Below are 10,825 nucleotides of genomic sequence, written 5' to 3'. Positions count from 1 at the left end.
CCTTTGGAGGCTGGGTACAAGGTAAGTAAGAGGACTCTGGATCCAATGATGGAGCCTATCCTGCCATGCAAGAGTCAGAGCACTGAGACCAGAGGATTCTGAGTTAAAGGCCATCCTCAGCTATGTGGTAAATTGCAGGCAAACCTGGACTCATGAAACCATGCCTTAAAACAAGGGTCTGGAGAGGTGGCTCAGCAGCTATGAGCACCTGCTGCCCTTGCAGAAGACTTGGGTTCAGTTCCCATCATGGAGACTCACAAACATCTCTAAGTCCAGTTCTAGAAGATCTCATACCTTCCTATGGCTATGCACGGCACACAGACACATGTATGCAAGCACTCCTGCACATAAAAGTAGCTTAAAGGGGTTGGGGATTTAGCTCAGTGGTAGAGCTCTTGCCTAGGAAGCGCAAGGCCCTGGGTTCGGTCCCCAGCTCCGAAAAAAAGAACCCAAAAAAAAAAAAAAAAAAGTAGCTTAAAGTGGGTGGTGACTCACACCTATCAGCACTAAGGAGACCAGGACTGTGTGGATGAAACAAAGTGTTTCCTGACCCTTTGCTCTGTGGCTGAATTAAATTGACCGGGAAAATAACCAGCGATGTCTCTGGAGTCTGTGCCACTGGCAGCTCAATTGTTCTATGGCTTGACTAACTAGGACCCCCTCCTCCATAATAATATGTTAAAAACTTTATGCTAGGTGTGGTGGCACAAGAATTTAATCCCAGCAGTTCAGAGGCTAATGCAAGCAAGCTCTTTAGTTTGAGGCCCCTTGCTCTTCATAGCTAGTTCCAGGCCAGCCAGAAACCCTGTCTCAAAGGTTATATATATGATGTATGAGAAATACATCTTTTAAAAAGATCTATTAGGAGCCAATGGGCAGGCATTTAACACATCCCAGCAATTCAGTCTATTAAAAACTGTCCACAGGTAAGCAGTAAGCAGCAGCAATTGGTGCTGATCATCATGTGGGTAAGAAAAGCTGTTAATTATACACACCAAAATATTACATAGTCGTCAAAAAGGAATGAAGCTCTGATTCACCCATTGATGACCCTTGAAAACAATTACACCTCAAAGGCCTCACGTTGTGGGACTGCACTATGAAATGCCCACAAAGACAAGCAGATCAGAGAGTTGCTAGGTGACAGAGATGGAACAGGAAAAACTGCAAATGAGGACCAGGCTTTCCTTTGACAAGAAGGAATGTTCTGGAACAGTCAGTGGTGGCGGTTGTGCAACATTGAGTACGTGTGGGATGTCGCGTTAAGATTTGTTTATTGGAAAGCCAGCGCATGACGTGTGGGAGATTCATCCAGTTGTTGAACTTTCAGCAATAGTCACGTTCAGCACATCATCCTGTTTCCACAGCTCTTGCCCTGTTCTGGGAATCCCCCCATTAGCTGGACCTAGCAAACCCACACGCACTTGGTTTACATAACCACGCCCACCACACCAGCCTCTCAACATACGCCCACTCCCTCCTGGTACGAGCAGGCCCCGCTCACTTTATTTTCCGGAGGGCTCTATGCAGACTCCACCAAAGGAACGCTGAAGAAAAAGCGTAAATATCAAGCTTAAAGGCCCTAGTGGTGGTAACCTCGTTCAAGTGTTAAGGGTTCATGAATAACACGTAGAGGCGGGGCTAGGGGCTTGGAGAAGTGGAACCGTCAGTGCCTTGTGAATATGCATGAGGCGGGTGGGGCACAGGGAGCTTCCCTCAAGCGGTCGGGGGTCGTAGTCTGTTGAGTGGCAAATCCTTGAAAATTGGTTTGCGCTACGCGGCAGCGGCAACTCCTGAATAACTCAGCTATTCCAAGCGTCTGAGGCTGCTGGGGATGACCTCCGGAGCTTGAGGTCTGGCTACGTAGCGCGGTGGGTGAACTGAAGTAGGGCGGACCCTGCGACTGTTGGGGGCGTATCAGTAGTGCGTTTGGCGGGCAAGCTGTGGTCGGGGAAAATCTCTAAACACGCGATGGGGGCGTGGCCAAACCTACCTCATGAATAATGCAGCAAGTCGATGGGGCGGGCTTTAGGGGAGTTTGGGGGCGTGGCCAAACGATAGCGCTTGGGGGAGTAGCTCCTCAGTGACGCAAGGTTCCAAGGGCATATTTGGGGGGCGTGGCAAGGAGTTGGTGGAGGAGGCGGCTTCGCCACAACATATAGGCGTGGCTAAATGTGTAGTGGTTTTTCAAGGTAATTTTATTTCACTGGGAGTGGGCTCGCTGAAGGCCCGATGCGTGGCCATCTAGATCATGCTTGCAACTGCGAACAAACATGTTTGTCGTCGCGGGCTGGCAGTCTACAAACACGTTGGAGACCACGGCCAGTCTCTCATAAATAACAAATAACACACCCTCGCGACGGGTCGCGAGACTGACAGGGCTTTACTGGGTTTGGGATGAGGGTGGGTTTCCAGCGCTCCGGGCGGCGAGGCTACCTTCGCCTCATGAATAATACATTAGGAGTCATCAGGTAGGCGGAGCATGTTTGTAAGTTTGGGGGGGTGTGGCCAGCCGCGCACGCGCACAAGAGTTGTTTGCTAGGAAGGGAAGTTTCTTATCCCGGAGGCGTGGCCAGTCTGCTGAGGGAAGAGCAGTATTAAGACTTAGACTGGCCTCGCGAGACCCTTGGGGAGTAGCCAGTTGGGATGCGGTTAGTTTTTGCGGGTGTGTTCCGAGCGCGCGGGAAGGCGTGGCTAACCTCTCATGAATAATGCAGCAAAAATCTGGGTCTCTCGCCTCGAGGGCGGGCCTGTAAGTGCTTGGGGGCGTGACCATCTGTGAGGGTCGCAGGCAAAACGTTCTTCTCTTTCAAAGGAGGCACGCTCGCCCGGAGTGGGGCGTGGCTATGCTGGCCTCATGAATAATGCAGCACGTCGGCTGGCGGCGGGGCGGGGCGGGCCGGCGTGAGGGCGCAGTCGCTGAAGAGGGGGGCGGGGGAGTGATGGTTGCAAGATGGCGGCGCTGAAGGAGGCTCGGAGTTACGGGTTGTCGTGTGGGCGCGTGAGCGACGGCAGCAGGGTGTCGGTATTCCACGTGAAGCTCACCGACAGTGCTCTGAAGGCTTTCGAGAGCTACCGGGCCCACCAGGTGAGCTTTGCGGCGTCCTGGCGGGTAGGCTGCGCCGTGGGGAGACACTTGCTGGGACCTGTGGGGGAACAAGGCCGCGCGTCCATACCTGGCGATACCTTGACCAACCTCAGTGACATCCTTCAGGTTGACTCTACTCTTGCCTCTTTTTATAAAACAGATCCTGTCTATGTAGCCTAGGTTGTCCCTGAACTGACGGCCATCCTCCTGCCTTAGGTTCTTAAGTGCCAAATGACAGGTGTGTTTGGATCCATTCTTAGAAGGGGTAGTTTAGACAGAAACTTACTGCCTGGCTCCAGATCCTACCACCTCATGTAATCTTGTTTCCTTGGATAATCTTGGACAAGGCTGTTGTGTTTTTCTCACCGACTGAGGTGGTGGTGTTACCTATGGGGGCTTCCTCTGGCTGGGCACTCAGGAGGAGGCTTCTGTATCCACCACACTTGGTCCCTTCTTCATATTCCAGTCTTCATCTGGGAGAAATTCCAGGCTTTTTGGTACTGCCTCCTGGCTTGGGAGTGGGGTTAGGGATCTGGGCTGTGTCCCTCTCTCCTGGGCCTCACTCTGGGTCACACCTTGATGCTCCACCCAAGCCATGGCATCACTCTGCATCCATCCACTGGGACAGAGGTTGCAGGTCCCCAGGGGAAGTGGCTTGAGGGTTCATCTCGCTAAAGTGACTGGGGTGTTGGGTCTGTGTCTGGGATGTGTGTTTGCCTGCGCTGGCGCAGGGGGTGTTGACGCGGTCGAGTGAACAGAGAGTAACTAGGAAAGAATGTGGTTTTCTTCCTGCCCGGGACATGTGGTGCACCCTTGGCCAAGCCAGGAATTTATTCCCCACTCAGTGGTCTGGGGAGCCTACCTCTCCCCACATGTTTTCCCTTCACTTCTTTGAGCCACTTCCTGCCTGTGCCCGGGTCTTAGTTTTCTCCTTCCTAGAACAGGATTCAATCTCTTTAGAAAAAGTTGTTTTTTCCTTGTCGAAAAGGTTCCTCATCATGAGGCAGAAAGTGCCCCTGCAGGTGAGAAGGAAGAGGGGGTGAGGATTTGGGTGGCAGCCACTGAGTGACCGGCCCAGCCACTCTTCCTGGTTGGAATTCCAACCTGGAGTCTTTCCCCTTGGGCCATTCTGACTAGTCCTGGAAGATCAGGACTTTTCTCAGAATCAGCTGGGCCAGAGCATGAGTCACCACTGTCAGGTGGACTTGGTACCTGGTGGCAGTAGCTGGCCCTTGCCCTGCCACCCCAGCAGCCTTCTCCAGCACTGCTGTCATACTGTTATTTTTAATTTTGGGTGTGCATTACATCCCCTAACTAAGCCTGATCTTCTTCTTGTGAGGGCGCTTGTGGAATTGCAGGCCACCATGCTTGTCCCCAGAGGAAGCCAGCTATATCTAGCCGGGTGACAACCAGCCATGAGGGAGTCTGGGCATTGCGGCTGGCAGCCTTCAGTTTTGGGACAGTGCAAACCTGTGTTTATCTGGAAAGCTGACAGGGCACTTAGTGGCGAGGCGACTTTGGCGTGTAGTCTGTCGCCAGCATCAGAGCTTGGCTCTACCCTAGGCTGTTGTCAGACCCAGGACTCTTGACTCTAGATGCCAAGGTGGCAGACTGACACCACCAGCCCAGCTTCAGAGACACCTATAGTTTGTTTCTTGTTTTTAAGTGGAGTCTCACTGTGGAATCCTGGTTGGCCTGGAACTTGCCAGGTAGAGCTTACAGGTCTCTAGCTCTCGAAGATCTACCTGCCACCTTTGTTAGATTAAAGGTTGTATTACTGCACCCAACATGGCTTTAATCTTGCTCTCTGGGTGTGAAGGGGTCTGAGCTGAGACAGTGGTAGCTTTGGTGGCAGGAAAGGACAGATTTAGGAATGGGGAACAATGGGGAGGGACTTGGAGAAACTTGGGTGACCAGAGAGGCAGTGATCATCAGCTGATGCTCACAAGGCCAGCACCGCCTCTTGTTCCAGCAGCTAGGTCTTAAGTCTTGCTTACCACTGCTTGGTTTTTCTAGACAGGGTTTCTCTGTGTAGTCCTGGCTTCCTGGAACTCGCTTTGTAGACCAGGCTGGTCTGGAACTCTGCCTGCCTCTGCTGAATGCTGGGATTAAAGTTGTGCATCACCACTTTCTGGCCACTTTTATTTTTTTGAGATTTCTTTATCTCTTCTGTACCGCAGGCTGGCCTTGAACTCAGGACTCTCTGGCCTTAGCCTCCCTGTTGACTGTCGTGTCCCAGCACTACCCTATATTTCAGTTTGAATTGTCAGGAGCTTTTTCTTAGCTTCAGGTGTAACCAGAGCAGGGGCTGGAAGGGGACAGAAGGCCATGCCAGTTCAAGGCATAGCCACAGGCATGGCTAGAGCCCATCCCACCTCTAACATAAAAATAATACTAATAAATAAAAAACAGGAAAACTGCCTGCAGTCCCAGGGCTGAGTAGGATGAGGCAGGAGGGTTGGAAATTCAAGGCCAGTCTGGGCTCTATGAGACCTTTTCTCAAATAAACAACCTAAAAAAGGTCTCAAACCAAACCGGTGCTGATATGAATACTTCATCTGTGTGATTTGGGCTCTGTAGGTGTGGCTTCTAGGACACATGAAGAAATGTGGTCTCCCATCCTTCCAGGACAGTCAGTTGCCATTGAGAGGCATGCTCCCTGAGAGCCGTGAGGAGGGCTGGCCTCCACCTACCCCGCTGTAGTTCATCATTGCTGGGTGGGTGACTCTGGGGCCACAGGCATGGAGAGATCAGGGAAGACTGAAGGGTCTAGCAGGATCCTTGTGCCAGGCTTAAGAACCTTGAGCATCTTTGGGCTAGCAAGAGTCAACCTCCCCCAGTCCCTTTTTCAGTTTTCAGAGACTCCACCAAGAGTGGCTCTTGCTGCTTGCCTGCCTCCTGGGCTCGTCCTTCACCACCACCACCCCCAGAAAGAAACACTCCTTTCCTGTCAACACGGGGCTGGCCTTTGGGCCCACAGGCACCAGATGCACCTCTCACGTTACCTCATGTTTGGGAGGCAGGGATAGCTGTGGGAGATCCAGCAAGATGGCTGTCAGAGGGAGCAAAGTGAGGGCTGCTATGGCTAGAGAGGGCCTGGAGGAGGGCAGGATGCTCTGGCTCACTGTGCTACACCATGAGGGAAATATGGGTGTTGGGCAGGAGGCCCCAGTTAAGCCTGCACCTTTCTGATGTGGCTACCCTACCCCTGGGGATTCCAGCCTTTTGGAATTACCAGGACCCTGCTCTGGTCAGAATGGACTGGTGGCTCCCACTTTGTTCTGAGGCAGATGAGTCTTGAAGCAGCACATCATCCCAGCTTCCTCAGTACACAGGGGACTTAGAACACACTCAGTGACTGGGGCTAGCCCACCTCACTGGCATGTCTGCTGTGCCCTGCTTGTCCCTTCCATCCATCCCAGTCAGCCCCTTAGGGGAGCAGTGTCCATTTTCAGGTAAGGTCATGGGTGGTGGCTTTAGAAGCCAAGTTACTTCTCAGGACCTCCAAGCAGCGAGGTGGCTCAGGAGCCAGACATCAAGGCCTCAGAAGGGCTGTCTGTGGCTCTGCCAGGCAGAGTAGAGCATACTGGCGTGGGCATCAGGAGTGTGACAGCCTTGTGCCTTTGGCCTGCTGGGGAATGGGTTTCCTGTGTGTGTTGCAAGGATGGTTCTGAGGCTGAGTCTCTCCAAGGCCTTGAACAAAAAGCTGGAGTCTTGAGGGGGTGACGGGTGTGTGTACTGGGGACCAAGCTCCTCCTACTGTGACCCTTGACTGTGCTTCCGGCCGCCTGGCTGTGGCCACGGTGACTGTGTGTAAACAGCAGGCACTCAGAACCCACCCCTCTGTTGACTCATCTGCAGGCCAGAGTTCATCACCCTGCAAGCAGTTTTGACAGCACACAGGGATTGTGACATCCTGGCGTCCTTGAGGGAGGAACTACCCAGCACGGAAAACACGGCTACTTTTCCCTGCATACTTGGCTGGTTCTTAGGCCCAAGCCAAACCCACAGGAGACTCAAGGATGGGGCTAGCAGGGCACACACGGGAGTCTTGGTACTGGTTGACCTAGGTGATCTGACCCACACTGGTTGGTTTTTTGTCAACTCCAGTCCCATGGGTCATTCAAGAGTGCCCCCAAGTGACTTCCTACCAGTAGGCAGCTATGGCAGATGAATATTTTTTCTGTTTTTATCTTTCTCTTTTTCTTAGACAGGTGTTATGTAGCACAGGCTGACCCTTTCCCCTGCTTCCCAAGTGCTTGGGTGACAGGTGTTTGCCACCACACCCACTTGTTGTGTCACTTTCAATAAAAAGAAAAGCTGGTGTCCAAATAGGTTATTCTCAGGAGACTGTCCCACACTCAGTGTCACAGCCTTGTGCTCTTATGGTATCCTGCAGACAGGAACCTCTCTGGCCAAAGGGGAGATGTGGCTCCCCACTGAGTCACCAGGCCTAGTCACCAAGGATGGGGGTAGGGGCTGGCCTTGAAGTGATGAGTCCCTGGATGTTTGTTTGTGTGTTTGCAGCCCGTGGGAAGCCTTGTCTCCTTTACCCTATGCACAGCTAGCATGGAGGGGAGGCCCACAGAAGACAGTTATGACTGTCCCTGCAGCATGAGGGGCATCCTTTTCCCCTCCTCATTCCAGACACACATGCAGTATTGTCTCTTTCTTCCTAGTACTAAGGAAACAGGTTAGCATACCTTAAGCCTCAAAGCCTGTGTGCTTGGCCTCTACTGAATGCAGCCCAGCCCAAGCTCTCCTGGCTGCTCCATTTTTATTCTTTGTTTTGTTTTTTTAATTTTTGTTTTATGTGAGTGAATATTTCTACCTACATTCCACCTGCATTCTTAGTGCAAGATGATGATTTCAGGTCCTCTGAAACTAGGGTCACAGATGGTTGTATTAGGAACTGACCCTGAGTCTCTGCAAGAGCAGACATTACTCTGTGCTGCTGCTGAGAGCCACCTCCCAGCCCCTCTGTTGTTTTTTTGCAGCTCCAGGTTTGGAAACGACACACTAGAGCATGCCAGGCAGGCAGTAACTACTGAATGCCCCAGACTCGAAAGCTTTTTGTTTTGATCTTTGGGCCTCTCATATTATACCCAGCAGGTCTCCCTGCTCCTTGATGCATTCTAGGTGTGGTCCATGACCCTAGGGATGGCTGCTGTGGGGACCTTGAGTAGAGACAGGCTGATGTGTGCTCTGGGTGAAGGCGTCCTAGGGAAGGAAGGCCCGTGGAGGCAGAGACCTGTGGTCTTTTGAAGGTGAAGCTCTCTCAGTGCTAGGAGTCACTGGTGTGGCCCATGGGAGAGGTATGCTGAACAGCCAAGCTGGAGCGAGTGGGGACCAGAGGAGGCCACAGCAGAAGCTTCAGGCAGCTCTGTGTGTGTGTGTGTGTGTGTGTGTGTGTGCGCGCGCGCGCGCAGGTCAGAGGACAACTTGCTGGAGTTGGTTGTTTCCTTCCACCACTTGGGTCCTGGGAATTGAACTCAGGATGTCGGGCGCCATTCTCCACAGTGCAGTTTGAAGGTGGTTTCAATGGGTATAGTAGCCTGTTCCTCTGGCTCTCAAATGACTCAGCAGCAGATATCAGGGTTACCACATTATATTGTTGCTGAAGCCCAGGCTTGGGGTGAGGACTCCCTCACCTAGGCTGGTAGAAATGCAGAGGTGACTCGAAGTCCTCAGGGGCTCTCAGGTCACACCACCAGCTAACTGTGTGTGGCAGCAGGCTTTGTAGGAGCCAAGCAGCCCACCTAGGACTCTGAGAGGTGCAGATGCAGGTCCTTGGAAGCCTGGTGGCCCTCACTGGCCATCTCTTACACACAGAAGACCAAGCTCACTGTGGGGATGCCACTCCTGACATGTTCTTCCTCATTCTTCCTCAGTGACTGTCCTGCGTGCTTGGGTAGGTTATGACAAAGCCATGTATATCCCCTTCAAAAGGCCAAAAGACTGTCACTGATTCTGGCTCCTCAAAATCACTGTGCCACCCTGGAACCTTGGTGTCTCTGGCGGCAGTGGGATGTTGCCTTGGGTGTGTCTATCTTATTTTAATAAGGACATGGCCCCTGTTTTGTTAGCACTTTGCCCTCTGGAGGCAGAGGGTCAGTGCTGGGCGTCCTGTGGCCCTGCTGCGGATCTCTCGGGCAGCGTGATGGTGGACCTCTTTGGGAGCCTGTGTGGCTCCCTCCTGGCATTCTGTGGGTCATAGGAAAGAAGCCCTGTGTTGTTTCCACAAGGTTCACTGTCAACCTTCATGTGAGATGCATCAGTCTCTCTACAACTTGGCCATCTTGATGTTTTTTGTTTGTGTGTTTTGAGACAGGGTCCACATAGCCTGGCTGTCCTAGAATTAATTATATAGACAAGGCTGGCCTTGAACCCATAGAGAACCTCCTGCCTTTGCCTCCTTATTGCTAGACATACACTACCATGCACATCTTTGGCTAGCTGCAAAAGTACATGTGTTCCTCTCACCCAGTGCTGGAATGACAGATTTGCCCACTGTGATAATTGTCCCTGCAATTTTTCCATTAAATGTATCTTTAATATATTTTGGTTTTTTTGTTTGTTTGTCTGTTTTTGTTTTTTCTTTTTTTTTGTAATTTTTTAATATCAAAGATATTTATTTTATGTATATGAATACACTGTAACTGTTGAAGACATCATAACAAGCATTGGGTTCCATTACAGATGGTTGTGAGCCACCATGTGGTTGCTGGGAATTGAACTCAGGACCTCTGGAAGAGCAGCCAGTGCTCCGAACCACTGAACCATCTCTCCAGCCCTGTTTTTGTTTTTTTAAGAAAGAATTTCTCTGTGTAGCTGTCCTGGAACTCTTTCTGTAGACCAGGCTGACCTTGAACTCAGATTTTCCTGCTCTGCCTCCTGAGTGCTGGGATTATAGGCATGTGCCACCTTGTCTGGCTAGATTTATCTTCGTTTGTGTGTGTGAGTCTAGGTGTGTGTGCACGTGTGCGTGTGCGCACTCATGGGCCTTCATGTACGAGCCACATTCTCCTCCCATGTTTATGATATGCCAGGAGCAAACTCAGGTTATAGGACTTGGAGACAAACACCTTTACCACTGGATGCTGTCTTAGGCTATTGGTTCATGCCTGACAGGATGTCTTCAGGAGGCCAGCTGAGAGGAAGGCATGTGGCCACAGCAGCTGAGTGAGGTGGTGTGACCACTGCCATTGCTGGAAAGGCTTGCAAGCCTTATGTATCTTCAGGATACAAGATGAGAAGGCCTGGGAGAGCCTTAGTATCTATTAGCCATGCAGAGGGGGAGAGGGTCCTCAAAGCTCTCCAGCCTTACAGCGCACGGTCCTGTCTTCTTGTTAGCCACAGGCTTTGGCAGTGTTGGGCTCACTCCGTGTCCTGCTTGAATACAGATTCATCTCTGCTGGCTCCCTTAACTAGAGATTGGCGGTGGTCTCAGTCTAGGCGCTGGCCTTTTCTGGCACTGTGAAAGAGAGAAGTGGCCTGTGGGAAACTAAGATTTCTTCCTGGCTCTAATAACCCAAGACCAGCAAGCCAGGAGCTGCCTCTGTGAGTGTGGAACAGGTGGGGCAGCCTTGGCTCCAAGGCCTCCTTGCCTCCCTTGTGTCCAATGTGCTGTTCCTTTTCTGTACCTCTGCGCCCATGCTGATCATATGTGGGTAGAGGTGAGTGGGAGGGAAGGGAAGATTTCTGAGATCCCATTTGAGGACTGTTGGGAGAAGCCCT

The 10,825-nt window shown here is 51.7% G+C and overlaps 1 protein-coding gene across 2 annotated transcripts in view; it reads left to right on the top strand.

Annotated features, from left to right (window-relative positions):
* Positions 1-2,568: 2,568 nt before the first annotated feature.
* The window catches only part of Ell (elongation factor for RNA polymerase II), a 47,699-nt gene continuing 39,442 nt past the window's right edge, over positions 2,569-10,825 (top strand). The window contains exon 1 of one of the 2 annotated variants that reach the window (XM_063275375.1): positions 2,569-3,088. In XM_063275375.1, coding sequence (XP_063131445.1) covers positions 2,954-3,088 — 135 coding nt within the window. In that variant the 5' untranslated portion in view covers positions 2,569-2,953. The remainder of the gene's footprint in view (positions 3,089-10,825) is intronic. The other variant, NM_001107304.3, reaches the window with a different exon arrangement.

This window comes from Rattus norvegicus, chromosome 16, assembly GCF_036323735.1.
Source record: "Rattus norvegicus strain BN/NHsdMcwi chromosome 16, GRCr8, whole genome shotgun sequence".
NCBI lineage: Eukaryota > Metazoa > Chordata > Mammalia > Rodentia > Muridae > Rattus > Rattus norvegicus.
The sequence above is the reverse complement of the archived record's forward strand: the minus strand, read 5'-3'. Positions and strand labels throughout refer to the sequence as shown.